Source organism: Ochotona princeps, chromosome 18 (assembly GCF_030435755.1).
Source record: "Ochotona princeps isolate mOchPri1 chromosome 18, mOchPri1.hap1, whole genome shotgun sequence".
Classification (NCBI taxonomy): Eukaryota; Metazoa; Chordata; class Mammalia; order Lagomorpha; family Ochotonidae; genus Ochotona; species Ochotona princeps.
In genome coordinates this window covers 21,513,646-21,540,451 of record NC_080849.1, presented here as the reverse complement: position 1 = coordinate 21,540,451, position 26,806 = coordinate 21,513,646, and the positions used below count along the sequence as shown (strand labels likewise).

Below are 26,806 nucleotides of genomic sequence, written 5' to 3'. Positions count from 1 at the left end.
TGGGAAAATCTTTCCAAGGTTCATTGGTTGACAAATACACCTTAGCGCATCCACAGGCCCAGACACTTGCTGCAAAAGCTTGGCCAGGAGAGTTGTCCAACATGTTCTGCTTTCTGTCCTCTGACAAGGCACCCCATGTCCTCCCCTGACCTAAATGAACTGCCAGTCATGTCCCCTGTGTGCACCTGGGCATGCTGTCCACTGCACAGTCTTTAACAACAGAGGAGGCCCAGTCCTGATACATGCATTCCAAGGTCACACCTCAAATCTTACGATTTTCCCTGTAGCTGGGGCCTGCATTCAGTGGTCTGTTTGGGGATTCCCCCAAGAAACCTTGCCTGGGGTGATCTCAGACTTGACTCTGTGTGCACCAGCTAGTGTGGGGTCAGGTTTCATCTGTCACCTGCAGCAGCCAATGCACTTCTTGGTGGATGCAGCTGCCTGGTCAGTTCTAACCCTAGCCCCATCTTCTATGTGAATGGACAGGTGCTGCAGCCTAGTCCAGCCAATCCTGCAACAGATCCAATTTTCTCACACAGCCTAGTCAGATGAGATCCAATAATCTCCACAAGGCCCACCCCAATCCCAGTTTTTGTGCACGCTGGCATGTATTGCTGGTCTGTCCCACATTCCATCTGGCTCTTGTGCATGCACATGGGTGCTACAGCTTAGCTTAGCCCACTCCCAGACCCAGCCCACATGCATGCTGATGGGTGCTGCCACCTTGGCCCGCCCGGTCTGCCTCTAGCCCCAGCTCCCATGCTCACCAGTAGGAGCTGCAACCTAGCAAAAGAGTGCCCACCGTCTCCCTACCAGGCCTACTCCCAGTCCTGAATCCTGCTCCTACCAGGTAATATTGCAGGGCAGTCTGACATGGCCAGCCCCTGGTCCTGGCACTCACTGGTGTGTACTGCAACTAGCTAGACTGACCCACCTATTCTGGCACTCAACATTGGGTGCTAAAACCCAGCTGAGCCTGATCCATCTCTAGCCCTGGCTCTTTGGGTGAAGAGGTGTGTGCCACTGGCCAGCCTGGCCTATCCCACACCCATTCTGGCTCTCATGAGCACTAGCAGGTGCTAAAGCCTAGCCCAGTCTGGTTCAACCTCAAACCTAGCCCACATGCATGCTGACAGGTGCTGCAGCCTTTCCCAGCTTGTCCACAACCAACCCTGACTCTGGCACTCCCTAGTGGGAGCTGCAGCCTGGCAGGGGAGTCCATAAAGTTCTCCTACCAGGCCCATCTCCAGCCCTGGGTCTTGCAGGTGCTTCAACCTAGCCTGACATGACCTGACCCCAGTCTCAGCTCTCATTGTCAGGTATTGCAGCCTAGTCCAGCTTGGCACAGCCCACACCCTGTCCTGGCTCTCATACCTGCTGTGGGTGCTATGGCCTAGCCTGATGTGGCCAGCCTCTTGGTCTATCACTTGTTGGTGGATACTATGGCCTAGCCCACCCAGGTGTGCTCCCCCCAGCTCCAGCTTTTATATAGCAATTTTTAATAGCAGGCAATGCTATTTGGCCCGGCCCAGGTCTCCCATATAGGTGGGTGCTTTGGCCTCACCCAGCCAGACCCTTCAATTTCCCCTCTCTAAACCACTCCATCTCAGCTCCTTCACCTGTGAATGCAGTGGCTGGGTCAATGGAAGACCCCAGAAGTCATTCCTCCCCTGTCTAACATGCCCTCAGTTGCTCCCACTCTAATATCTCCAGAATTCCTTCCCTGAGCAATCTGCAGCAACCCTACCTCAGTGGCCAAGGTGGTGTGTCCCAGCCCATGATTCTCCAAACAGAAATAGGCAACTAAGGTGGCACACTGGTATAGTTAACACAAATTTGGCATTAATCAGATCCAGAATGCCTGCCAGCAATTAGCTGCTCTTCTCCCAGCAGTGTAACACTTGCCTAGGTTACAAGGAAATTTAAGCAGATGCCTGCAGCTGGGGAAATTTATTATATTTATTACAAAGGGAGAGTTACAAAAGAGGAGACACACACAGAGAGACTGATCTTCCACTTGCTGGTTCATTCCCCAAATGGCAACAACAGCTGGGGCTGGACCAACTCAAAACCAGGAGCCAGAAGCTCTATCCAGATAGTACTTACTGCTTGACTTTTTCACCAAGGGAAGCATATTGCTTCAGCACTTATCCCCATGGGGTGGTGCATTTGCGTTTGTGATCTGAGACTAAAGAAGACTTTACACACCCCTGAATTTTTTGTTCTTTGTATCTGTTTGTATACTTCGGTTTGAACACTGACAGCATCACCTTGTTCACTGGAAAATAGGTTACTGGATATGGGTGACAGCTTATTGTAAGATGCCAATCAGTTTTCTGAATCTTTTATTAAATCTGAGATAAGAAAATAAAACAAATCATAAAAATAAATCAAGCTAGCATTAAATATATGGGCTTACTTCTGAATTTGATATTCTGTTTCCACTGATGTACCTATTTATGTATATATGACAACATGTCTTGCTGCTTTACGATATGTCTTGAAATCTGGTAGTACAAATCCTCCATTCCAATCTTTAAGATCATCTTGCTTATTCTAGATCCTTCTAAAATGTCATCTAAATTTTAGAATCATAACAATTTCTACAAAGTCTAATGTGATCATAGTTGAGATGTCATTTGAGAACACCACATGTTAACTACATTAAGTCTTCCAATTCACAAAAGCAAAACAGTTCTACACTCATTTATGTTTTAATGAGTTTTGCTCAACAATGTTTTGTAGCTTTTAGCCTACAGAGGGCCTCCACATCTCTGGTTAAATTTCTCCCTATTTCATGTTTTTGGGGGGTGGGGTGCATTAATTACATTAAAAACTATTTTAGAAAAGTTTTGGATCGGAAAATTTGTAAAGGTAGTACAGGGAGTTTTCACATAGACCAAATCCAGTTCACCCTACTGAAAACATCTAAGTGTTAATATGGTACATTTGTTCCGATTAATGACCAATATTTGTATACTGTTATTAATTGGAGCCTAGAGCTCATTTAGATTTCCTTAGTGTTTGTCTAAAGTCCTTTATATGTTCTAAGGCTCCCACCCAGGATTCCATGCTATAGTCAGCCACCATGTCACCTTAAGCTCTTCTTGGGTGTGACAGTTTCTTAGACATTCATTCCTTGTTTGTGATTTACAAAGGCATTTTGAAAATTCATTCACAACTTGTATCAACACCCCATTCATTGCTTCAGTACTTTCAGCAAGCTACAATGACTAGAGAATTTACTCAATCTGATAAAGCATACTTATGGACATTCCACAAAAATAATACCACAATGGGGGAAATATTGAACCCCTTTCATTTAAATACTAACAACAAAGCAAGAAGAGTCTGTCTTCCCAATGTTCTTCAACTGTTCTGAAGGCCCTAGCCTCCAGTAAGCAGGGAAGAAAAAGAAATAAAATAGTTACAAGTATAAATAAAACATTGCTGTCTGTAAGCACAGATAATGCCATTTTCTAAGTAAAAAACCCCAAGGAACCTATACAGAAACTTCTACAATTACTAAGTGAATCATATCAGGGAATACAAAGTAAATGTTCACAACCCAGAGACAAGCAATTGATCAGTAAAGTTTCAAGAATACCGCCTTGAAAGCAGCAACTTGTCAGTAGCGAGAATCCAGTAAGTTGAGCCATTGCCATGGCCTCGCAGGGTCTGTTATTAGCTGAAGTCAGGAGTCTGAATTAGGAATTGAACATGCCTACTCTGACACACGGTCATGGCCATTGTAACCACTAGACTAAACACCTGCTTCTGGTTTCTTCTTAATGCTGAATACTCCATTGTCTGCATGTGCCACAGTCCATTTATCTAGCAATCTATTTATCTACTGCTTTTAGGAACAGGCAATGCTAAATAAAGCTGTTTTAACTATGCCTGTGAAGGATTTTGTGTGGGTCCAAGTTTTCAATTCACTCAAATAAATATCAAAGAGCATAGTGGCTGTCTAGGGTAGTAAGAGTGTGTTCAGTTTGGAAACAATTGTCAATGTCTTCCACAGAGGCTTTACCATTTTGCATTCCCACCACCAGGAATGTACCTTATCAACACTTGGCAGTCAGTGTTCTGGATTTTGACCATACCAATGGATGTGTCCTGGAAGCTCACTGATTTGCAATGCTCTTCTGATAGATGATGTTGACCATTTTTTTCATATGCTTATTTTCCATCTGTATATCTTCTTCAGGGTGGTGGTGGTGTGCCTGTTCTGTGTTTTGCCCATGTTTAAAAATTGGGTTTCTCATTTTTTCTTTCTTACTGAGTTTTTAGTAACCCTTTGCATATTTCAGACATCAGTTCTGTGTCAGGTGTTTTTGTTTGTTTATTTGTTTTTTACAAATATTTCCAGTCTGTGGGTTGTTATCTTATTCTCTTGAATGCCTTTTGCAGAGTACAAGCTTTGAACCTTCGTGAAATTCAGCTTACCTATTTTGTTGCATAGATTTGCATTTTATGTTTCACTCTGTGACCCACTTTGAATTAGTTGTTTCTTTAGACTTTTGGGAGGCTTACTTTTTTATAAGAATGTAACATGTGCGTCTGGATTACTTTTATTATGAGCATGTGTTTTTCCAATTTTTCCAGTACCTCAGGCCTAGAAGGCCATCTTTTCTCTGGTAGATTGGCTTTTTCCCTAACTGGGAGATCAGCTCATTGTGTATGTGTGTATCTGTTTCTGGGCTCTCTATTTTGTTCTAGTCATCTGTTAATCGTGTTTATAATTTAAAAATCAGTTTGTTGATAATACATAGAAAAATGATGGACTTTGGTATACTAAACTTATATCTTGTAATTTCTTGTTAGTTTTTTTTTCACATATTCTAGACAATCATGTCATTTGTTAACAAAAAGTATTTCTTGCTCCCAATTTCTAAACTCTTATTTCCTTATTGCACTATTGATGAAGTTTCCCCTCTATTCCTGGTCTGATCAAAGTTTTTGCCATGAATAAGTGCTGGATTTAGAGAAATTCTTTCTGTATCAAGTGGTATGCTCATGAGATTTTTCTTCTTATGTGATGGATCACATTAGTTGACCTTCAAATGTTTAAAACAGCCTTACATACCTGGAATAAACGCCACTTGGTCATGGTTTACAACCTTTTTATATACTGTTGTATACAATTTGCTAATACATTGGTCAGAATTCTTCAAAATACACCAATTTTTGTGAAAGGTACTGGTCTGTGATTTCCTTTGCAGTGCTTTTCTGGTTTTGGAATTATAGTAATGCTAGCCTTAGAGAGCAAGTTAGGAAACACACTCTACCACTGCATTTTTTGGGAAGACAAATGATGTCATTTCTTAAATGTGGATGGCCCAAGTCCTTGAGAACCTAAAATAATTTTTAAAGATTTATTTATTCATATTAGAAAGGCAGATTTACAGAGAAAAGGAGAGACAGAAAGATCTTCCATCTGTTGGTTCATTCCTTAACTGGCTGCAATGGTTGCAGCTAAGTCAATCCAAAGCCAGGAGCCAGGGCCTTCTTCTGGACCTCCCACAGGGGTGCAGGGTTCCAAGGCTTTGGGCCATCTTCTACTGCTGTCCCAGGCCATAAGTAGGGGGCTGGATGGGAAATGGAGCAGCCGGGACATAAACTGATGCCCAAAAGGGATGCCGGTGATTGCAAGACAAGGATTTAGCCACAACTACCATGCTGGGCTCCAAAAAATACAGAAATCTAAAATAATAATAATAATAATAATAATAATAATAATAATAATAATAATAAATAAAAAGACAACCACCAGAATTCATTCAGATTCCAGTATGTCAGGCCTTTTCAACATATAAATTGGATGTTACTATATAAATTTTTTTCCTATGACAGGCTGTTTCCAACTGAGAATGAAACAGCAAGCATCAGTCTCTGTTCGACTAAAAATTCTTTCTTTTCTTTGTAAACAGTACTCCAGTGCCTTTTACACAAATATCATTTTTGAAATAATTTACTCAGTATTTTCTCATAGTTATAACCATGGTATTGTACAGGGTTCTCCAGACAGAACCAAAAGAATGGGCAGATGGATGGAAAGTTGAGAGGAAGTCCTTAGGGCAAGTGGTTCACAAAATTACTAAGGCTGATCAGTGTCCCCAGAAGGCTATGAGAGTTGAAGACCATGGCCTGCGCCTAGTGTTGCTCAGCCAAAGTCTGGAGGTGTGAGAACTTAGTGTTGAGCTCCACAGCAAAGAGCACCTGTAGTCCTGATGTCCAATGGCAGAGTAAATCCCAGCTCCAGGTAAGAGACTATTTATCTTTCTTCTACTTGTACGTTATCTGGGCCCTCAATCCAATGCAAGGATGGTGACCAAGCACATTGCCAGCAGACTTTCCTTACTTAGGGTACTTATGCCAATCTTCTCTGGAAACGCTCTCCCAGACACACTCTAAAACGATGCTATATCAGTTGAGTTTTTAAAAAAAGATTTATTTGAAAGAATATACAGAGACTCCAGCTATAGGCAACTGCCTAGGTTGTCTTACACCACCGCTGGGGAAAAATCAGCCAATAGTTGGAAGGCACTCTGGGCCTGGTTAATGCCAAATCTGTGTTAATTATACCAGTGTGCCAGCATACTTGCCTAGTCCATTTTTAAAAGATATGTGGGGAAAGTAGGGACTGCCAGTCTGGGTTTTACCATCCCAGCCCTCAGGTAAGCAGAGAGGGAGCAGAGAAGAGATGAATTAGAGGGGACGCTGGAGGGTATGTATGGGGCAGGCCAAGGCACCTGCTCATGTGGGAGACGTGTGCTGGGCTAGGTAGTGTTGTCTACTCCCTGCTGGTACATGCAAAAGCTAGAACTGGGGGCATGCTTGGCTGGGGTAGGTCACACTTGTGGGTGTCAGAGCAAGAGATGGGCTGCATTGGGTTGGGCTACAGCAACCACCAGAATGCAAGAAAACCAACCTGGGGGCAGATTCTGTAGAGAATTTGTGGGCTCAGCCTCTGTGGAACTGCAGAAACCGCTGAGGGCAGTGAGCCACGGTGGAAGTGGAACTCACTGACACTAATGGCAGCTGGAGCTAGGAGGAGGCCAGGCTAGATCAGACTGCAGCACCCATGGGCACATGCAAAGGCTGGAACTGAGGGCAAACCATGCCAAGTTGGGCCATGGTACCTGCTTGCATGCATAAGATACAGGGCTGGGAGTGGAACTGGTAGGGGAACCTGGGGAATTCCCGTTAGGCCACAGCTCCTGCTGGGAAGCACGAGAACCAGGGCTCTCTGATGGCCAAGCCAACAAGATTATAACACTCACTGCGTGTGTGTGGGCTGGGAGCAGCAGCAGCCTGGGTTGGGTCAGTCAGTAGCACCTGTTGGCACACGCAAGAGCCAGGACAGGGTGTGGGATACGCCTGGATGGGCTAGGTTACAACACCCACAGTCTCAGAGCTGAGACTGGGACCATGCCAAGGCAAGCTGGATCAAGCCAGCATGCACAACATCTGGGGCTGATAATGGGCAGTGTAGGGGAATTTTAGGGACTTCCCTGCTAGGCTACAGCTCAGACTGGTAAAATCAAGACCCAGGGCTTGGGGAAGATCAGGCTCAACAAGATTGTAGCCCCTGCTGGCATAGGTGTGGGCTCAGTCTGTGCGTGGGCCAGACTAGGCTATGCTAGGATCAGCTGGCTCAAAAGAGCCAGAATGGGTGTAGAACAGGTTAGGCTACCCAGCTGTAGGCAACTGTCTAAGTTGTACCTAGGCATGTGATACACTACTGGGAGAAGAGCAGCTAATAGCTGGTAGGCATTCTGGGCCCAGTTAATGCCAAATTTGTGTTAATTACACCAGTGTGCTAGTATAGTTGCCTATTCCTTTTTTTTTTTTTTTTTTTAAGACATGTGGGTAGAGGCAGATGCCAGCCCTCTGCCAGACAGGGTCTAAGGACTTGCACATGAGTGTGCATGGATCCTGTGTAGGAAGATAGGGCCCCAGGTTGGCATTACACACCACCGGACGATTGAGTTTGGGTGGACATGGGAGCTGTGACTTGCCCGATGAAGTAGGTCTGGAGATGTGTGGAAGGGAGCACTGCCGGGGAAAAAATGTGACAAGTAACAAGTAACTTTCACCAACCAAGCTACTGCACTGACAGGTACACAAGTAGGCTGAGACCCAGTAGTTCAGAAGGAAACTGGAGAATCTTTGAGGGCCAAAACAATACACCTGCCCACATAGGGCACCTGAATTGGGATTGTTGGTATCAACCTCCATGCAGTGGAGCACACAAAAGCCATTACTGAGGTCCTGCATGTGTCTGGGAGCAGATTCTGTGTGTTTGTAGGGGTGTGAATCATGGGCTCACCCCTGAGGACTGCCATTGCTTGAGAGTTGAGGTGGTGATGGTCTGAGCTAGGCATGACCATGGAACTCACCTACAGTCATGGGTATTGGGGTTAGGAACAGGCCAGGCTGGTTCAGGCCACAGGCACACCCAAGAAATGGGTTTGGAGCGGGTCTGGCTGCAACATCCACCAGCACACAGAGGCTGAAACTGGGAGGGAAGGTTATGCTGGGCAAGGGCCTGGCACCCAATGGAATGCATGAGATCTGGGTCTGGTGGAGGAAATTGGGTAACACCCCTGGTGGGCTCTTGCTGATGAGCACGATTCAGGGTTGGGTGCTGGTCAGGTTGAGCAGGGCTGCATTACTTGTTGGCAGGTGTGTGGGGGTGGTTCTGCGACTAGGGTAAGGCCAAACCATAGCACAACTGGCATGTGTGAAGGCCAGGATAGGGTGCAGACCATGCCAGGTTATGCTGAGCTGTCACACCTACCAGTCTGCTTGAAAGCCAGGGATGGGGGCAGGCAGGGTAGGGTTAGACTGCAGCATGCACCAATGAGAGACAGTAATGGTGACAGGTCTGGCTGCAGCACCTGATGGCAAAGACCAAGCTGGGTGATGGGTTATGCCAGGCTGGGTCACAGAAACCACCAGCATGCACAAGCTCTATGGTTGGAAGCAAGCCTGGTTGGGGAGTTAAGGGGAAGCCCCTACTGGGCTGCAGGCCTCACAAGAGCATGAATGGGGACAGCGAGCTGAGCTGGACATGGATTCGATATCCCTCAGAATGGATGTAGGGGCCCGGCGGCGTACCCTAGCGGCTAAAGTCCTCGTCTTGAACGCCCCGGGATCCCATATGGGCGCCGGTTCTAATCCCGGCAGCTCCACTTCCCATCCAGCTCCCTGCTTGTGGCCTGGGAAAGCAGTCAAGGACGGCCCAGTGCTTTGGGACCCTGCACCCGCGTGGGAGACCTGGAAGAGGTTCCTGGCTCCTGGCTTCCGCATCCTAATGAGACCACACTGATGTGCAATCCTCAACTATGTAAACTGTACTACAAATAAAATCAAATTTAAAGTAACAGAGAGGTAGAGACAGATGTTTCCATCCACTGGCTCACTCCCCTTGATGGTCACAAGACCAAGCCAAAGCCTGGAGCCAGGAGGGCTAGGCCACCTCATCTGCCAGATCACGAGATACATGTAGTACATATAATCATTTCTGAAATGTCCCTTTTTCGTCATAATACTTTCTCTTAAAGTCATCTTTGACATTTTACTTTTGGCTTTTATCTATCACATCTAAAGTGGTCTTTCAAAAACATCATATTGTTGGCCTTTTCCTGAATGACAAACTTGGGCCTTTAGTACTTAATGCATCACTTCTCGGCCTTTTGGCTAAGATCAAGTGTAGTACTTAAATCAGTTACAAATACAGTTCATCAGTTTTTCAGCTGCACATTTACTTCCCACTTTAGTATTATGTGTCCCTGATTTACTAGACCATACCTTGCTTTTTTTTCTTACATGAAAATTCCAAGTTCTTGATATTTGAGAGGTGAGACTTTCATTTCCTTCTATTTCTCCATTAAATCGTAAAAATTGAGGAAATCATCCTTTTAAAAAAGCTCCGTACTCACCACAGCATTTTGCATACAGCATGTGGTCAATAAAACAGTTGCCAAATAGGCTGGCTCTCGTACACATGCACAGAGCTTACATTCCATTTTTCTGGTCTAGTTCAGCATGATATGGTTCTTTCTGTTCCCATGCAGGGAACAAATGATAGCAAACTACAACACTGAACTTGGGGCTGGTAGGATTAACCTCTGATTGCAGCAATGGCATCCCATATGAGAGCATTGGTTCAAGTCCCAGCAACTCAACTTCTGACACAGCTTCCTGCTAACGCACCAGGCAAGGCGATGGAGGATGGTCCCAGTGCTTGGGCTCCCATCACTGCTGTGAGAGGTACAAATAGAGTTCCTGGCTGCTGGCTTTGGCCCAGCCCAGATCTGGCTGTTTCAGCCATTTGGAAAATGAATTTGCAGATAAAAGACCTTTTTCTCCTTCAGTCCCTCTCTTCTTTTAGTCAAATACATTTTTAAATTGTGGCATCACCTGAGGTTCTTATACTTAGCCTCACCTTCCTGACTTCGACCCTTTCAGTGATGTTCCGTTTCCGTTTAATGTTTGACAGCTGTCTAAAGAAAAGGTTCACATTTAGAACAGAACATTTTTACACTCCTAGGTTCTGGTCTCTTACCTCACCATGAGTTTTTACTTCATAAATGAAATCAGGAACATTCATAAGTAAGGAGGGGGGGAGAGAGAGAAAGAGAGAGAAATGAATGTGTGTGTGTGGTAGGGTTAGGCCTTAAAGCAATCCTGCTCTGTAGTCACCTTTGTGAAACATTAGGAATGTTGGGAGGGTGGGGCAAAGTCTGGGTCTGTTCCCTGACCAACCTATGTATGTGTGTGCACAGAAACACATTAAGAGAATAGGAGACAAAACATCAGTTAAGACCATCTTACCTAGGTTCAAAAGACTGGAGTGTTCCTAAAGGAGGGAAGGAACTGGGGTTGTCAACAGAGAATGCTAATTGCAGTTATCGAGAAGTTATCTCAAGCAAGTTGGTGAGCAGCAAATGAGAGGGCCCGAAGTCAGTAATTTCCCAACCTTCTCTCAACAACCATGGGTTTCCACGGTGATCCTTTTTTCAGAAGAGCTCCCCTGGACAAATGCTGCTTCTGCATCTATGCCTAAGATTTGAATGTCACAAGGTGAGAGATAGAATAACGACAGGGGTAAGGTCCTTACAGCCGTAAATCATTGACGCCAAACAGGAAATCTAGGTCAGACTGATTGTTGTGATTTTATTTGATTAAACCTTCTTCCCCCTAACTCTGAGAAACCAGCACAGCAAAGTGGAAATAGCTTGACCAGGTATTAGAATAAATTATAAAGTACACTTTCCTTTCTCGTATTAGAAAAAAAAAAGCATGGTTCTCATAGAACATAAACGAAACGCATGAAGTGTTAACAGGAATTTTTAAATGAAAACAGTTTAGAAGATAACTTCTCTGAGTCACCCTTTATAAGGTTGTAAAGTCACCCTTCACAGAGAAACAAGTAAGAAACCTGAATTCAGGAGGAGGTAGGCTCTGCACAAAGTCTTCATCTTCTCGTAGTTTGAGTTTGCCTGTGGAGAGCCTAAACGTTGTTGCTATGGGTTTCCTTCTAGATTCGGATATCCTGGGGCAGCTGGTAGAACGCCGGCTTCATGAAGCCTCTGTTCAACAGGCTCTTCCACATCCCTCCCCTACCCAGGCTGTGCGACTGTCCTGCGGCCAGCTGGTCCTAGGCAATGAGGCAGAAGTACTCACAGATGTCCTTTTCAACCCTCACCCAGACGAGACACTTAACACAGCAAAGAGCAGTCACACACACACACACACACCCCGCCACTTGGCTGGTACAGAGCTATAGATATTAGATTGGCTGGGATGGGGGTCACCTTGTGTGGTTAAGTTTTTTTTTTTTTTTTTTTTATTTCACTTAAGAGTTAGAGGTTACAGAGGGACGGATGGGACAGCAGAGATGGATTTTCTATCCACTGGTTCACTCCCCAAATGGCTACAATGGTTAGCGCTGGGTTGCTTCAGTGCCAGGAGCAGTGTCTTCCTGGTCTCCCACATGGGTACAGTGGCCTGAGTGAGCTCTTTGGTCATCCTCCATTGCCTTCCCAGACCATCAGCAGAAAGCTGCATTGTTACTGGAGCACCCATATAGGATGGCAGTGCCTCAAACAGAGGATGAGCCTGCTACACTTCTGTGCCTAAGATTTTTAAAGAAGGTGATTTAAATGATCAGGTCCTTGCTTTTGTGCATTTTGGAAAATTGTTCTCTGATGATGCATAATTGAGAGAATCTAAAAGTGCTTTTAAGCTACGCTGCTGCCTAAATGTTATGCTTTCACAGCCTCAGAATCTCTCGGGGTGGGGACAACAGGGTGGGTTGGTGGAGGAATGCTCACATTTTAGCAGCTCTTTGGCAGCACATCTGTGCTGGGGAGCAGGTGAGAGTTGTCAGGAATGTTGACTGCAGTTGAGATGTGCTGTTACTGCAAACCAGATGCTGCCCCTGGCCTCGCACAGGTGTCCTTTGGTGGCCAGGTGCACAAGAAGCATCTTAACAGGCCAGCTCCATTTGCAAGCTGTTAAAACCTTTCCCACCTCCACAAAGATTAGCAAGTTGCTCTTTTCCTGTGGTCTTTCAGTTTCTGCTATCTTCATGTTCAAAATAAACACCTAGATGCTCATTTTAAAATGTGTTGGGTGGAGGTGAGGGAGATAAACATTTAGCCATCAGTATGTTTTCATACTGGAGTGCCCGACTTTGATTCTCAGCCCAGACTTCTAATTCCCACTTCCTGCCAAGGCAGACCCTGCGAGGCAGCAGTTATCTTGAGTTCTTGCCATCGCATGGAATATCTAAATTTCTGGGCTCTGGCCAGTTCCCAGGGACTGCAGACACTTGGTACAGGCTCTTCACTACCCCAGGGGAGAAACCCTTCTGAGCTTTAAACAAACATTTGAAAGGCACAGCACCATTCTCCTCCATCCCTTATATCTTTTTGCTTTTCCCACTCTCTCTCTCACACACATATGCAAAACCATCCATTGGCCATTCAATCGCCAAATGGTTGCAACAGCCAGGGCTCCACCAGGCTGAAGGCAGGAGCTGAAAATTCCAACTACATATAAAGATGGACTTACTAGTGGGACTGGCTCACCCACTCAAGGTAGTTGAGAAATCTAACAGGTCCAGAGTCCAGCGATTGTCTAAGACAGGAGTCCAGCAAGTTCCATCTTCAGAGACTGACCAATTCACCTCCTTTGTAACTGCTCCCCAGGCCCCAGCCAATGGATGAAGCCTGTCCAAATCAAGGGCAGAACTCAATGCCCAGTCCATTCAGACTCATTTATTTTGTCTGGAAACACGCACAGACAAACCCAAATGCATTTCCTTAAGCAAGCCGACACTGAAAACTAATCACACAACCAAAAGTCAAACTAATATGGCTGTCTCTGTTCTTCCATAACAAATCCAATTTCCCTTTTCTCAGCACCTAATATTGTCAACTTTCAATTCAGGGTACAGTGGCCGAATCCTATACTTTTAATGGTGAATATGGCACATTCTGTACATCTTACCATTCTCCTACATGTTTTCAGCTCTTCTGTGAATTTCCTGTACAGACTCAACATTTAATATTTTATTTATTTTTAAATCAAGGTAGAGGAACATTTTGTGCTTTCTGGGTTCTAGTAGTTGGTATTATCAATGTGGTAAATACCTTCTCACCACATACAGCTTACCTTCTCACTGTCACTCTGCTATCTTTGGATGAACTGTGACACAGCAAGATACCTTTGTCAGGTTAAGGAAATCCATTCGCATTCCTAGTTATATGAAATCTGAATTATATAAACTGCTCTTCATTTTTTTCACCTATCGATAGTTATAGGATTGGTTCTATAATGTTAATGGAACCCATAACGGCCACCGTTTTGCTAATGTGAAACCATGATTGAATTCCTAAGATAAATCCAATCAATCCTTCTACCTTCTCCACAAGACTTGTACTTCTTCCACCTTAACAGCCCCCTCAATGCCATAGTTCTAATGCAACAGCTTTACATCATAGCCCATTTTCAGAACTGTCTTTATTTAAAAATCCTCACCCTATTTCAATCTAGACTTACCTTCATCACTCCACTGAAATTGTTCTTGATTGAAATGACTAGACTTGGCATTGCTTGAGAAAGCAAAAGGCAAATTATCCATAATTCGTCCATCCTAAAATGTATATTCACCCCTCCCCTGCACCTTAATTGGACATACCTTACAATCAATGATTGAAAGCAATGAACTATAGTTGAATTAAGTTTGACTCTGTTTACATAAATGTAACATAGTTTCAAATATGGTGCTTCTGAAATTCAATGTTTAAAAATGAATGCTTAATTTTTGTGCTGTATCAGCTTTCAACTCTCATGATCACTTCTTGAAATATTCCACATCCTTTTCTCTTCCATTCCAGCTGTTTCCTCTCATTTTCCCTGTGTCCCTCTTGGAATCTTTTTTCCACTAGCCATTGCCTCTGGATGTGTTCATTCCCTCTCATGGTTTTGTTACTATTACCTACAAGCAGGAAGATATGCCTGTAACTCATGATAGTATGTAGGCATGACTTCCAGACACAGAAGTGATTCATTCTTGTTCCCACTGAAAAGTACCAAGTCCAATAATGCTTTGGGTCAAGTTCCCAGCCCTGAAACTGATGTGCCAAATAAAGTCTGTAAAAGCAATTATGCCGTGAAACTCAGTGTGCCAGACAAAGTGGTTCTCAATAGATAATCTGATGGTTACAGAAACACAGATCAGGCCTGCAAAGGGCCATTGCAGACTTTCAGGTTTAATCTAAGATATACACTGCCTACATGATCTTTGCCCTTGCAGGCTCTTGAGAGTCTAGGTCAGTGTGCTGCTTTCCTCCCAATTTCTTGGCACTTGTCACCTCTATTAATCACCAAATCATGCACACCACTCTGCTTTCCTCTGTTGATGAATGCCTGCTATTTAGGTGCAACATTTTCCATAGAAATTGAATTTCTAGTCAACAAAAGCCAAATGCAAGAATTTATGCACCACAAACCTATTAGGATCTGTGATGCAAACGAAGTTATCAGCCCTGCCCTCATGGAGCTCACAATCTAGTAGGGAAGACATGGCAGTACATGGTAAACCAATACATAAAATAATAAGCTTGGGATAAACACCATATGGGATGTAAGCAGGGCAATGTGATGGAGGCTAAGAAACGATGATTTTAGACAGCAAGATCATAGAAGGACACTCTGGGTTTAAAGCTTAACAGTAATTACAATGTGCAGTCTGAGGTAAATTTCTTAACCTGTCAAAACGATTTTGCCATTTGTAAACTGGAATTAATCATAGTGAACTCAACAATTTCTGTTAGTGATCATAAAAACTCTTCTGGATGTCTTGTTTTATAAGATCCTCATGATCAATCTGTGCATATTTCTCTCAATTGTCCTTTGAAAATTTCCAGCTATCCTTAGTCATTGCTGACAAGTTTAATCTGCTATTTCTACTTGTATGTCATGTTCAGCAAATCAGTCAGTTGCCTTATCTATGTGCTCTCAGAGCACTCTGCTCTTTATCTTTACCATTAAAGTTGTAACCTTCCCATTTCACTCCTCAGTACGTACTACTGTAGTGCAACTTTGGTACCTATTTTCTGTCCCAAGTGTCTGACACAGTGCCTGCCACAACTGAAAGCCAAAGGAGGTGAAAAAAAAAAAAAGAAGGTAAGACATGAAGGAAAGTCTAAACAAGATCCTGAAAACCACAGGATACAAAAACCAAAGGCCATATAGCTGAAGTGGGTTTAAAGGCCCACTGTATTCTCTAAGTCCTGAATAATGTCCATTCACTGACTCTTGTGACTTACACAGCTAGGTCAGCTTGAAAAGGTTCTAGTTTGAAAAGGCGAGTGTTAACATTTACTGCTACAATTGATGAACAGGGCCACGTCAAGTCAAAGTGCTGACAGGAGCCTCTTACCGGAGTGGCGAGGGCTATTTAAGGCTCTTGAGAATGGAGCAGTCCAAGCTGGACAAGCAGTAGAAAGGACAACCAGTAAGAGTGAACAAGTAGGAGCGCTGTTAGGGATTCCAGAGGTTCAGTGGGGGAAATTGTTAGAGGCAAAACAATCAAAACGTTGAAAGTTCTAGATTGTTGGGTTAAAACAAAACCCAAAAGAATGTTGAAGACAGAATGGCATGATTAGAGATGGGAAAGAACTTTGTAAGCCAGGAAGTAAAGATTTCAGCAATGCAAAAGGAGTAAACAGTTGGTTATAAGTGAACAGAGAGAGCTAATGGTGCAATGTTACGGCATGGGCTTTGGAAGGGGAGCAACTACCAGCTTTCAAGTCAACACTTGCTGCAGCACACAAATTTATTAGAGCAAGGAAGTGGAGAGAAAAATCAAAAGAAAGGTTCCAAAGAAGCCAAGCATGGTTCAGGAGGGAGGGAGTGGATGGGCAAGTGGGTAATTAAAATCAACACGGGATGAAGTGACAGTTAAAATGCATGAAAAAGAGGTTTGCATTTCTTGAGAAGGAACGCAAAAAAACCAAAGCTGAGTCTCATGGACAATTTCTTCCTCTCATGCTTAGTGTAAAACTTATCACTGTCTCCATTAAATGACTCATCTCTGTTTTGTCTCGTCTTTGTAAATAACATTGTTAACTTCCAACTTAGAATAATGGGATAGGAAGATAATAACACCATTATCTTCCAGGCTTAAGAAACGTACTCAGACTTTACTCCTACTTTCAAATAGCCACAAGATCTTGAGTTTTACTTTGCAGTGGTCCCAACATCCATTCCATCCTTATTATATGGTCATTTTCTGAAGCAAGTTCTCGTAACTTTTCTGGCTAGATTCCCACATCTCCTAAATAGCAATGCTAACTAATGACACTTTAGTCAGAGAGATTTAGAGACAGGTCTACGTCAGATTTCCCACTATTTGTTCACTGTGATTTTAAGAAAGCTACCTCAATGCCTCTCCATTTGTAAACACTACCTTCCTTTGGTAAACTGCTGCAAAGAATGAAATACTATTGGGACACCACCACCTTCTTCTTAGAGAAGAATTCTTAATTTTTGACAACTTGATTATAAACCCTTTAAACTTGAGATTAGGGCTTTTATTTGCAGCTGTCACATTAAACAAACATTTTCTGAATAGTCTGAAGAAGACAAAATAAGAAATATAATCTACTACTTAAGTTTCAAGAACACAAAGATGTTTTATAAAGTGCCATATAGAAGGGTAGGGGGCATGGGACTTGGGTAATGCATGTACCAGGTCAATCAAGAAAACATGACATCTTGACCATTTGAAGTACCAATACTTTTCCTTTCCCCACAGCTGCTCTTTAACATAGAGTTAAGACTAACTGCCAATATAAAATGAGAAAATAACACAAAATCAAACAGTCAGACAAGGTCATCCCTGTGTTTACTGTTTGAGCCTTACCACTCTTCCAGTTTGGGTTGGATTGCCTTTGGCTCAGTGGATCTACTGTCTTTAGGGACCTCAGAAAGGTCAAAATGGAGCCTACAAGAGGAGGAAAAAAGAGAGCTGGGTACTAAGGGCTGGCCCTAGACACAAACGATTTTCAAAAGATGGCGACGTGACTTTTGAACCAGAACTGGAAAATGTAGTCAGAAAATTTGTGTTACCAGAAGTACAAATAAAACCATGTGAAAAATCAGCTGAATATTTAAATTTAGGTGTTTCTGGAACACAACACATATTTAAGGCTGAGAAAGACTGGAAGAATCTCTGCCAATTACTTTCCAATCAGTTCTCCCAGTTTATCAGGGTCAGAAGAGCAGAGGGTCTCGGTGCTGATGCCAGCATGAAGACAAAAACATGCATTCTTGGGAACCGTTACTAAACAAGCTTTCTCCTATCGTTACACTGCAGCATAAATTTGCACAACAATTTGGAAAGGGACTACCAAACCATTCACATCCTTGACCCAGGACATTTAATTATAGGAATTTATCCTTTTAGAAACAACTTGTACACTTATACTCATTTAGCATTATAAGATGCAGTCTGTGACACTCTATGGATTACAGCATATCCACACAATGAAATATCATGTAATTAATCACTGGTGACTTTTTTAATGACACAAAATAATGCCTACAGATTGAGGGCAAAATAAGGATGCATTTTTTTTTTCTGAGAATAAATGAAACTGCAAAAACAATCACAAGTAACAAATCTCAAGAAATATATAAAAATGTGGAATTCTAAGTTTTTTTCTGTCCTGTGATAAAATTATAGACATTTGTTATTTTCCTTTAAACTTTTCTGTATTGTCTAATTTTCCCTAATAATCATGTACTACTGACAAGCAGGAACAAAAACTATTCAATTCATAAAGCATCAAAGATGAATAGATATTTTTATATGGCTTTGTCTCTTCCACAAATTGTAGTGTGGTTTCTAATGAAGAAAATAAAAAGGTGGTGGTACAGTTTAAACCAATCATTTATTGCACAGCAACATCAAACTCTTAGAAAAAAAATTCATAAACATTTTCTACAAGTCTCACCAAGTCATGTAGAAATGTAGCAGCAAGGATAGTGATTCTCACTTCAAGTTCCAAACCACAGCGACCCAGGGCCACTAAATCCCACGTCTGACTGAAGTTGAAATGGTGTATTGCTTTACAGTTTCCAAGATGAGACCAGCTGGGAATTCAATATGACATTCCAAAGAAATGGGGCAGGGGAAAAACTGTTCACTAGAAACAGAAGAAACCAGTTGTGTATGTGTGTTAAACCAAACTGGCCACACAGAAAGAAAATATTTGAGAACTGAATGTTTTTTAGTTAAACAAAAATTGATTTACTAAAGAAAAAATGTAAACATAACTAAATGAATACTCTACTGGCAAAAGACAGACAACTTACTTACTAGGTCTGAAAGCACAAGTATCTGAAGGGTCTGAGTATCAAAATCAGCATAGGCTCTCTATTCAACATGACTTCACTGAAAACCCAACACTTTCTCTTCAGTGCTCTTAAGACAACACTAAGAGCAATTTGCTTTATACTGAGAGACCAAGAGTTACAGACCTGCTTAATTACCCCCACAATCTCTTCACCTATGCATCGTTGTTTTTATTCTAGCTCTTTCAGAACACAGGTTAGGTGACACATAATCTAAATTCCCCTTGGCCGTTTCATTTCCTCCTTTGTAATTATCTAAGGAAAGATGCCAAGCATTCCTAACTTTTGGCCAGAAACAGAAATAAAATCCTAAAGTGGCTCATCTAAGGGTCAGAAAGTATTGAATAGAAGCAGACCTTAGGTGTGAAATTATACTCAGCACCTATTATATTGTAGGTATTTATTGAAGCAAAGCCTCAGTATTTCTAAGCTAAAAAAAAAAATCAAAATGGTTAGCTAAGAGATTTGCGGGAGTACTAACTGTTCCTCTCCTACACGAAGAAATCCCTGACAACTGCTGGTGGGCTGACATCTATGTAACAGCTAATGAAACCTTTTTATTTCACTACACTCAGTTAAACTGAAATTTGAACTAGCAAAATACATTGCTAAAAAGGCAAAATAGTGAATATACTGAAATAAAGAAAATGGTTTAATCAGGATGTTGCCACAAAGCCAAAGGCATAAAAAGTACTTACCACCTTTAAGATACATAAATGATGTATGCCTCAACCTTAAGATGAAAAATTTACAAGTGTATTTTTTGAAAAGTCAGTAACCCATGATAGTTTTATATGTAATATCAGTGTAAAGCACCATAAATGAACACTAAAACTGTTTACAACAGATCACAAGCACAGAAACAGAAATATCAGTTACAAGAATCAAGTAAGCAAACTAATTTCTATTTTCATTTACTTTATAAAACTTGATTAAATTGTAAGAAAATCTCTGATAATCTTAAGGGTAATAAAATGATAACAAACATGTTAATTTCTTTATTAACAAATACTACACAAATCAGGTCACTTTTTCTATCTGATTACATATCAAGATTTTATATTAAGAGCAGCAACATAAAATCTCAATGGGAAGAAACATCATTATTTGGATTAAAATACTTTACAAAACATGGATTGGAAGTCTAGAAACTAAAAAAGAGTGGAAACTATGGTGCAACTACTCTAGAGATATTCAGGTTTGCTTTGTTTTCCTAATGTCTTAAGGTAAACAATGGCCTTCCCAAATGCATAGTACACTCCATAAGCGATGCTGTAGACAAAGAGATGACGTAGAAGGCCACAAGAAATGAAAACAGTACAGACAGAGCACACGTAAGGCAGGAGAATCTGAGAAGGCATAAAACACAAAGAAGGGACAAGCCAGCTCCCTCGAGTTTCCTTAACTCTGAAGCAATGTACCTACCCCTAGTCTAACTGAAGTTGGAGGCAATTTTTACGAGAGTACAATTCACTATTTAGTCATTTAACAAAGGATTTTGTTTTTAAAGCAGACATGGCTTGGGAGAGAAAGCCATATATCAGGATTAAATCCTTCTTGAGAGTTCAAAAGCAAAAGACAGCACATTATGGATGAAAAATTTAACCACCAGTAAAACTATTTTCTGAGTGGTTTAAAATCAAATACACAAGAAAGAGCAGTTTTCAGACTGCACCCACTAAAACCCTGGGAACAGGGTGTTTGGAATGGTACGGTATGACATGTACCTTCCTCCCCAACCTAGCCTCACTTCAATTCAAAAATTTCTAATTTGGTTTTGTCTTTTGCAACATTAGGGTAGATTTCCTTAAAAAAAGAAAAGAAAAAGGAACCTGATGTTGTTTCTACCTCTTGATACTGGTCTTTTCTTTAAGCTTCAAAACCACTGATAAGACTGAAGCTGTCGGGCCCGGCGCGATAGCGTAGTGGTTAAAGTTCTTGCCTTGCACGCGCTGGGATCCCATATGGTCGCCGGTTCTAATCCCAGCGGCCCCGCTTCCCATCCAGCTCCCTGCTAGTGGCCTGGGAAAGCAGCTGAGGACAGTACAAAGCCTTGGGACCCTGCACCCGTGTGGGAGACCTGGAAGAGCTCCTGGCTCCTTGCTTTGGATCGACACAGCACCGGCCATTGTGGTCACTTGGGGAGTGAATCGTCAGATGGAAGATCTTCCTCTCTGTCTCTCCTCCTCTCTGTATATCTGTCTTTCCAATAAAAATAAATAAATCTTAGGAAAAAAAAAAGACTGAAGCTGTACTGGTGAGAAAAGCAATGAAATATAAAACCTGATTTTTATGTTTTATTAAAATATAAAATTTCAACAAAGACGTACATGTAAATCTTTAAAGCAAATGAGTTCTTAGGAAGAAATAAAACTTTGTTATTCCAAACTCTCTTTAAATCTGTTTTATTGCTGCCTCTAGGCAGACAATGTGGATCACGAACACTCCAGCCATACCTTACCTCCAAAGATGTTTCACTCAACAGCTGCATAGAATTCCTTTTTGAGAGAACTTTAGAATGAGAATGTGTAATTACCAAGACAAACACGTAAGTGCAAAATCTACTGTGTTCTTGAAATAACCACTAGCAGAACAGCCAAGTCCCACAACACCCCTCTGCACTCAACACACAGTGTCAAAGCTGGAACAGCCACAGGGAAAGATGTGTAACACATAGGCCAGTTGTCTTTGATAAGACCACAAAGAAAAGTGGAATTGCAAGAAAACGGAACTCAAGTGTTGGCCACTTATTCAAACTTCACTCCAACAAAATAGAACAAATTTCTATGAAAAGGATTCATTCAGTGAACATGACTTCTTTCTGTATTTTTTCCCTTCACATAAAACAGAGGTTGCTGTCATTCTAGAATCAATGATTACATCTTTTTAATTAGAAAAGTTTAATATTTACATAATTTTTATTGCTGTTTAACAAATTTTTTTTTTTGAAACTCACTTGTAGAATCCATCCAGTAATGCATGGAAATTGCAATCCAGCACTCAAGAGGATACAGTTATAGCTGAATGTGTCTGAAGCTCAGAGTTGAGTACAGCACAAGACAAATCCTTGAATGTCATTCGGTTCTTGCTGTTGTCATCTGTGTTCATCTCTCAGAAAGCAAAAGAATCCATCTGACATTTCAATAAATACCAAAATAATTGCCAAAAATATATATATATATAGCTTCCACGGACCACAGATCCAAGAAAGAACAGTTCTGATGAATGATTCCCAGAATCAAGTGAGTTCTCCTTTAGTCCAATGAGATGATATCAGGAATGTTACTTCCACTGCTGGTTATGACCCCTGTCTCACTCCTGCTGCTGGATGAACTAACATGAGTATTGCTTTCATGAGAACTGGTGGTGGTGACAGACGTACTGCTTGCTGTTAAGGGTGAGGTGAGACTATCCAAAAACATAGGAGGACAGTACTGCTTGAAACAAACAATGATGCCAATGAGGAAAAGGCTACACTGCTTTTAATAAATGAAAAACTGTTAGATATGCATAAGTGACAGTTGCACAGTTAAATCCCATCAGCGTTTAAAAGTATCTCAAAACACATCTTCAGGTGATAGGTGCATGAATTGCTTGCTATTTGACATTGCTTAGTGAGTGCAGCATATTACTGATTCTCTCAAAATGCATACATCATATCATATACACAGTTCAAAACACAGATGATGTCAACAATGACTGAAGTAATTAAAGACTAGTATCACCCCAACTGTCACACTTAATCTCTAAACAATCTGTCCACTAAGTGCACTGACAGTTTAAATCACACTGTAAAATGCTAATGCTTATTCAATGAGGTAGAAATACTAACATAAAGTTTAACAAAGCTTTAAGATTTATTGTCAAACTGATTCTTTGTGAATGCTAACAGTGACCAGCTGAATGATAGCGCTAGTCCCTTTTGTGTGTAGAGGTGATGATACTTGTGTAGTTAGAATTCATTCTAACATAGAGACTCCGCAGCAACCAACTACAACAGGATGCTCAGGATGATTTAAATGCAATATAACATTTTTGGAACACACTGCAAATGAGACCTACTCTAATCTTCCTCGAGATGCCTGAAGACCTGTCTCCAAATGTTCAGATATCAAGTCCTTCTTACCATCTTGGCTACCAACTCCAAAACAAATACAAATCAGAGGATGATGTTTTAAAGACAACCAAGAGTACAGAGAGGCAAAAACTAAAAGCTTTCTTTTCCGATTCCCACCCTATTTTAGGTGAGAAACAACTGTATTGACTTCAACAAAGTGAGGTCTAATTAATATTCCAAGTGAGGTCTAATAGCATTCCAAGAAGGTATATTCTAAATCTGTGCAAAAGACCAATGAGGATAGCCTATTCAATATTTCCCATTCTGAAGCTCATTCAGCTGGTTGTTGGAGAACCCACACTACAAAGAGGAACTTAAAAAAAGTTGCTTAGGGCCCGGTGCAGTGGCCTAGCGGCTAAAGTCCTCGCCTTGAACATGCCAGGATTCCATATGGGCGCCGGTTCTAATCCCGGCAGCTCCACTTCCCATCCAGCTCCCTGCTTGTGGCCTGGGAAAGCAGGAGAGGACGACCCAATGCTTTGCGATCCTGCACCCGCGTGGGAGACCTGGAGGAGGTTCCAAGATCCTGGTTTCAGATCGGCACTGCATCGGCCGTTGCGCTCTCTTGGGGAGTGAATCATTGGACGGAAGATCTTCCTCTCTATCTTTCCTCCTCTCTATATATTTGACTTTGTAATAAAAATAAATAAACCTTTAAAAAAAAGTTGCTTAGAATACATGATCTTCAAGGGCCATAATGGGAACAACCCTGGGTTTAAGCTGCCAAGCAGAAGAGCAACATATAAAACTCAGGCTACCTTTGAATAGAACTAAGTTACTTAATGTTGGATGAACAAATTCAAGAGACACTGGTTATAGGGGAGAAGATAGTTCTTCAAAATCTTCTAAGAAGCTTTAAAGACTGCTGAATTGCCAGACCGTCTTTAAAATCAAACCAAGTTTAGTATACTGAGGGGAGAATCTGGAGAAAATGCCAATAAAGTTACACTTGTATTTATATTCCCTCTCAGCCTGTTGGGTGTGAAGGTAAAAAGATACTCCTTTTCATTTATAAAATGAGTGCAAAGATGCAAGTAGCTCTGTTTCTCCCTAAATTCCTCCTTCCTTACATACATACATACAATGGGCACTTATCTGCACATGGAGAACTGGAATTAAAGGATAGTATTAAGGGAAATTAGAAAAACCTATGGATTTTAGAGTAAAGTGAAGGTACAATTTTACCTTTCTTTTCCTAATTTTTGAAATAAGTTAGCAGACTATGTGTGCCCAATAGAGCTATAACATAAAAATCTTAGGTTTTAAGATCTAATAATAAAAAAAGGCGCTATTCACATGGAAAAATCAATAGTCCTTTAAAAGCAAAAAACTCATTTCTTAGAAAAACAGGTGCTTTTGACTGCAGAGGTTAACACCTTTTAATGCTAGCAAAGTCTACTGCATACCATCTTGCCCCAGATTTCCAGGTCTGTCTGATTAGGTGTGGAGCCAAGAACAGGAGGCTGATTCCAGCAATCCTGGAGGCAGTGGCTGACAATTCTTCCTCTATCCCTTCCTACATTTAACATCAGCCATTTGTAACTTTTTCCAACTGATTCACATTTTCCCTTTTCTTTTCCGACGTCTCTCCCAACTCTGCTTGGCCTGTGCTCTAAGCCTGTCAGGGAATCCCATGCTCAGTGGTCTTTCTGGCCAGAACCCTAGGAACCCAGAGTTTCTTATCTTTGATAGAGACAACAGGTATGGCTGAGATACAGCAACTTTTAACTGGGGCACCCCAAAGTCTAAATCTGACTGTCCAAAAAATGGAGAAGCTAATGAATCAAGTCTGTTTAATCAGCAATATCCATTACTTTCCATGTATATAATGCCTATACGCAACCAAATATTTGACTTATACAACTTTAACCTCCAGCCCAACACTACACTTATTTTCAATACTCAGACACTTTCAAGAAATGCCAACTTGACTGAGTTTGATAAATTAAAAATGTAGGTGTAAAATTTAAAGAACCAAAAAACAGCAACTTTATTTTTCCTAATATAAGTTTGGATAGTTACACAGTACATATTTTTCATCAGTGTTATGTAATGGAGCGTTTTCTGTCCTGATTTTATGCAACTGGTCATTTTTAGTTAGTATGACATAACCAACAATCAAATACAAATTAGTTGCTTAAATTCAGGATACATACCTGGGGATCAACTGGAATAAGGGAAAGAAAATCCAAACCTAAAACAAAAATGCTTTGTTAATAGTTGTCTCATATTTTGGAGACTAGAATTATTTCCCCAAATCATTCTGTATTTCTTGTAAGTCACAAAACTCTGGTTATTCTTTCCCACTGTGCCATATGAAGGTTCTATATTACAACCAGTGACAGTTAATGTGCATGAAACCCAAAACTGTACCCAATCTTTTTAAGAAAACTAAGGAAAACTTTTCAGCAACTCAAGAGGCAGCAGTCCAAAGAGCAAGAGATGGGTAAAACAGGTGTCTCGTCTTTTACTACTTAACAGGATGAGGGGCAATACATGATTAGACAATGCTGACATGTGTTCTTTCTCTCTCTTTAAAGCATAGTAATGCTCATAACATACGTTTTATTTATTTATTTTTAAAAAGGATCACATTAAGGTGGACCTAAAATATCAGTTTAAACAGAGGTCTACTTCACTTATAGTCTCTGCCCCTCTGTTACCACAATAAGTAGACAGTTTGATGCTCTGTACAAATCAAGTGGCTGGAAGGGCTGCTCACTAACAAGCCCAAGTGTATGAATGGGTACTCCGTTCTAAGCTAAAACAGTTTTCTAAGTCAAAGAATTTTCCAATTATGTTTTAGAAATAGGAATGCTAAAAAGACTGCCCATTAATATCATTCTCAAATAATACTAAAACTTCAAGATTAAAGCAATAAACTTCAAAGGCAGTTCCGTCAGACTCCCCTATGTATCTGCACACTCGATTGTTTCAAAACATTAAAAACCAAATATGAGGTGTAAGTCATTAAGAGCGGCTAATTTCTATTCAACCCATGAATTTTACAGGATGGCATTCAATATCACCCCCAAATGCAACAGCCACACAGAGTGCACATTTGATATTGTGACTCAAAATACAGTTTATCAGTGGAAATGACATCTAAAATATTTAGTATCCTGTATGAACGATCTTAACTCAAAAACTATAAAGTATATTTATTCTGTTACAATCTCTAAGTATTACAAATATAAGGTGCAGCACCAACCATGAGAAACAGAGTCAAATAATATCTGAAGCATGTTAAAACTGTTAATTTCTTATGTTAGACATATGTCACTAGTTCGATGATACAGCAGTTTAAGCCAACAATGGAAAACAGAATTACCACAAAATCTTCCAAGGACAATCCCATTAAATCAGTCATCACTAAGTGATAGAGCTCAGTAAGTAGAGAGCTACTCTCTTCAAATTTTTCATATTTTTTTTTTCAGAAAATCCTTTTTTTGGCTGAATGGTATTTCAGTACTTGTTTCCCAAATTTTGACAGTTTGTTTTATATATTCAGCATCTTTATTATGGACTATGATAAAAATCCTACTGGAATATTATTTACAGGATTGCTTTAATTTTATTTAGCTGTAAATAGCATTTTTTATAGTCAAAATTTTATGTTCAGTCGTCTTTAATGTTTATTAACCAGAAACTTAAACTTTAATAACTCATACCTTACTTTATGGAGAAATAACTGAAATCTGCTGGAATAATGTAAATTAAAGTCAAATAACTCAAAAAACGCTCATT

At 41.2% G+C, this 26,806-nt stretch overlaps 2 protein-coding genes and 1 pseudogene across 14 annotated transcripts in view; 2 read left to right on the top strand and 1 right to left on the bottom strand.

The window, feature by feature from the left end:
• The window catches only part of KATNAL2 (katanin catalytic subunit A1 like 2), a 210,540-nt gene that overhangs the window by 4,109 nt on the left and 179,625 nt on the right, over positions 1–26,806 (top strand). The gene's annotated exons all lie outside the window — the stretch shown is intronic.
• On the top strand, positions 9,689–9,775 carry LOC118758156 (U2 spliceosomal RNA; annotated as a pseudogene).
• PIAS2 (protein inhibitor of activated STAT 2) overlaps positions 13,844–26,806 on the bottom strand; it is an 82,659-nt gene continuing 69,696 nt past the window's right edge. For 2 of the 13 annotated variants that reach the window (XR_009247084.1, XM_058677012.1), the window contains 2 exons: positions 25,216–25,253; positions 17,415–17,530 (listed from right to left, as the gene is read on the bottom strand). Coding sequence is in view for 7 of the 13 variants with exons in the window: in XM_058677012.1 (XP_058532995.1) it covers positions 17,519–17,530; positions 25,216–25,253 (50 nt within the window). In the remaining 6 variants the exon portion in view is untranslated. Of the gene's footprint in view, positions 14,519–17,414; positions 17,531–18,460; positions 18,735–21,832; positions 22,380–25,215; positions 25,254–26,806 lie in introns of those variants that run through there. The other 11 variants (XR_009247085.1, XM_058677014.1, XR_009247083.1 and 8 more) reach the window with 9 other exon arrangements.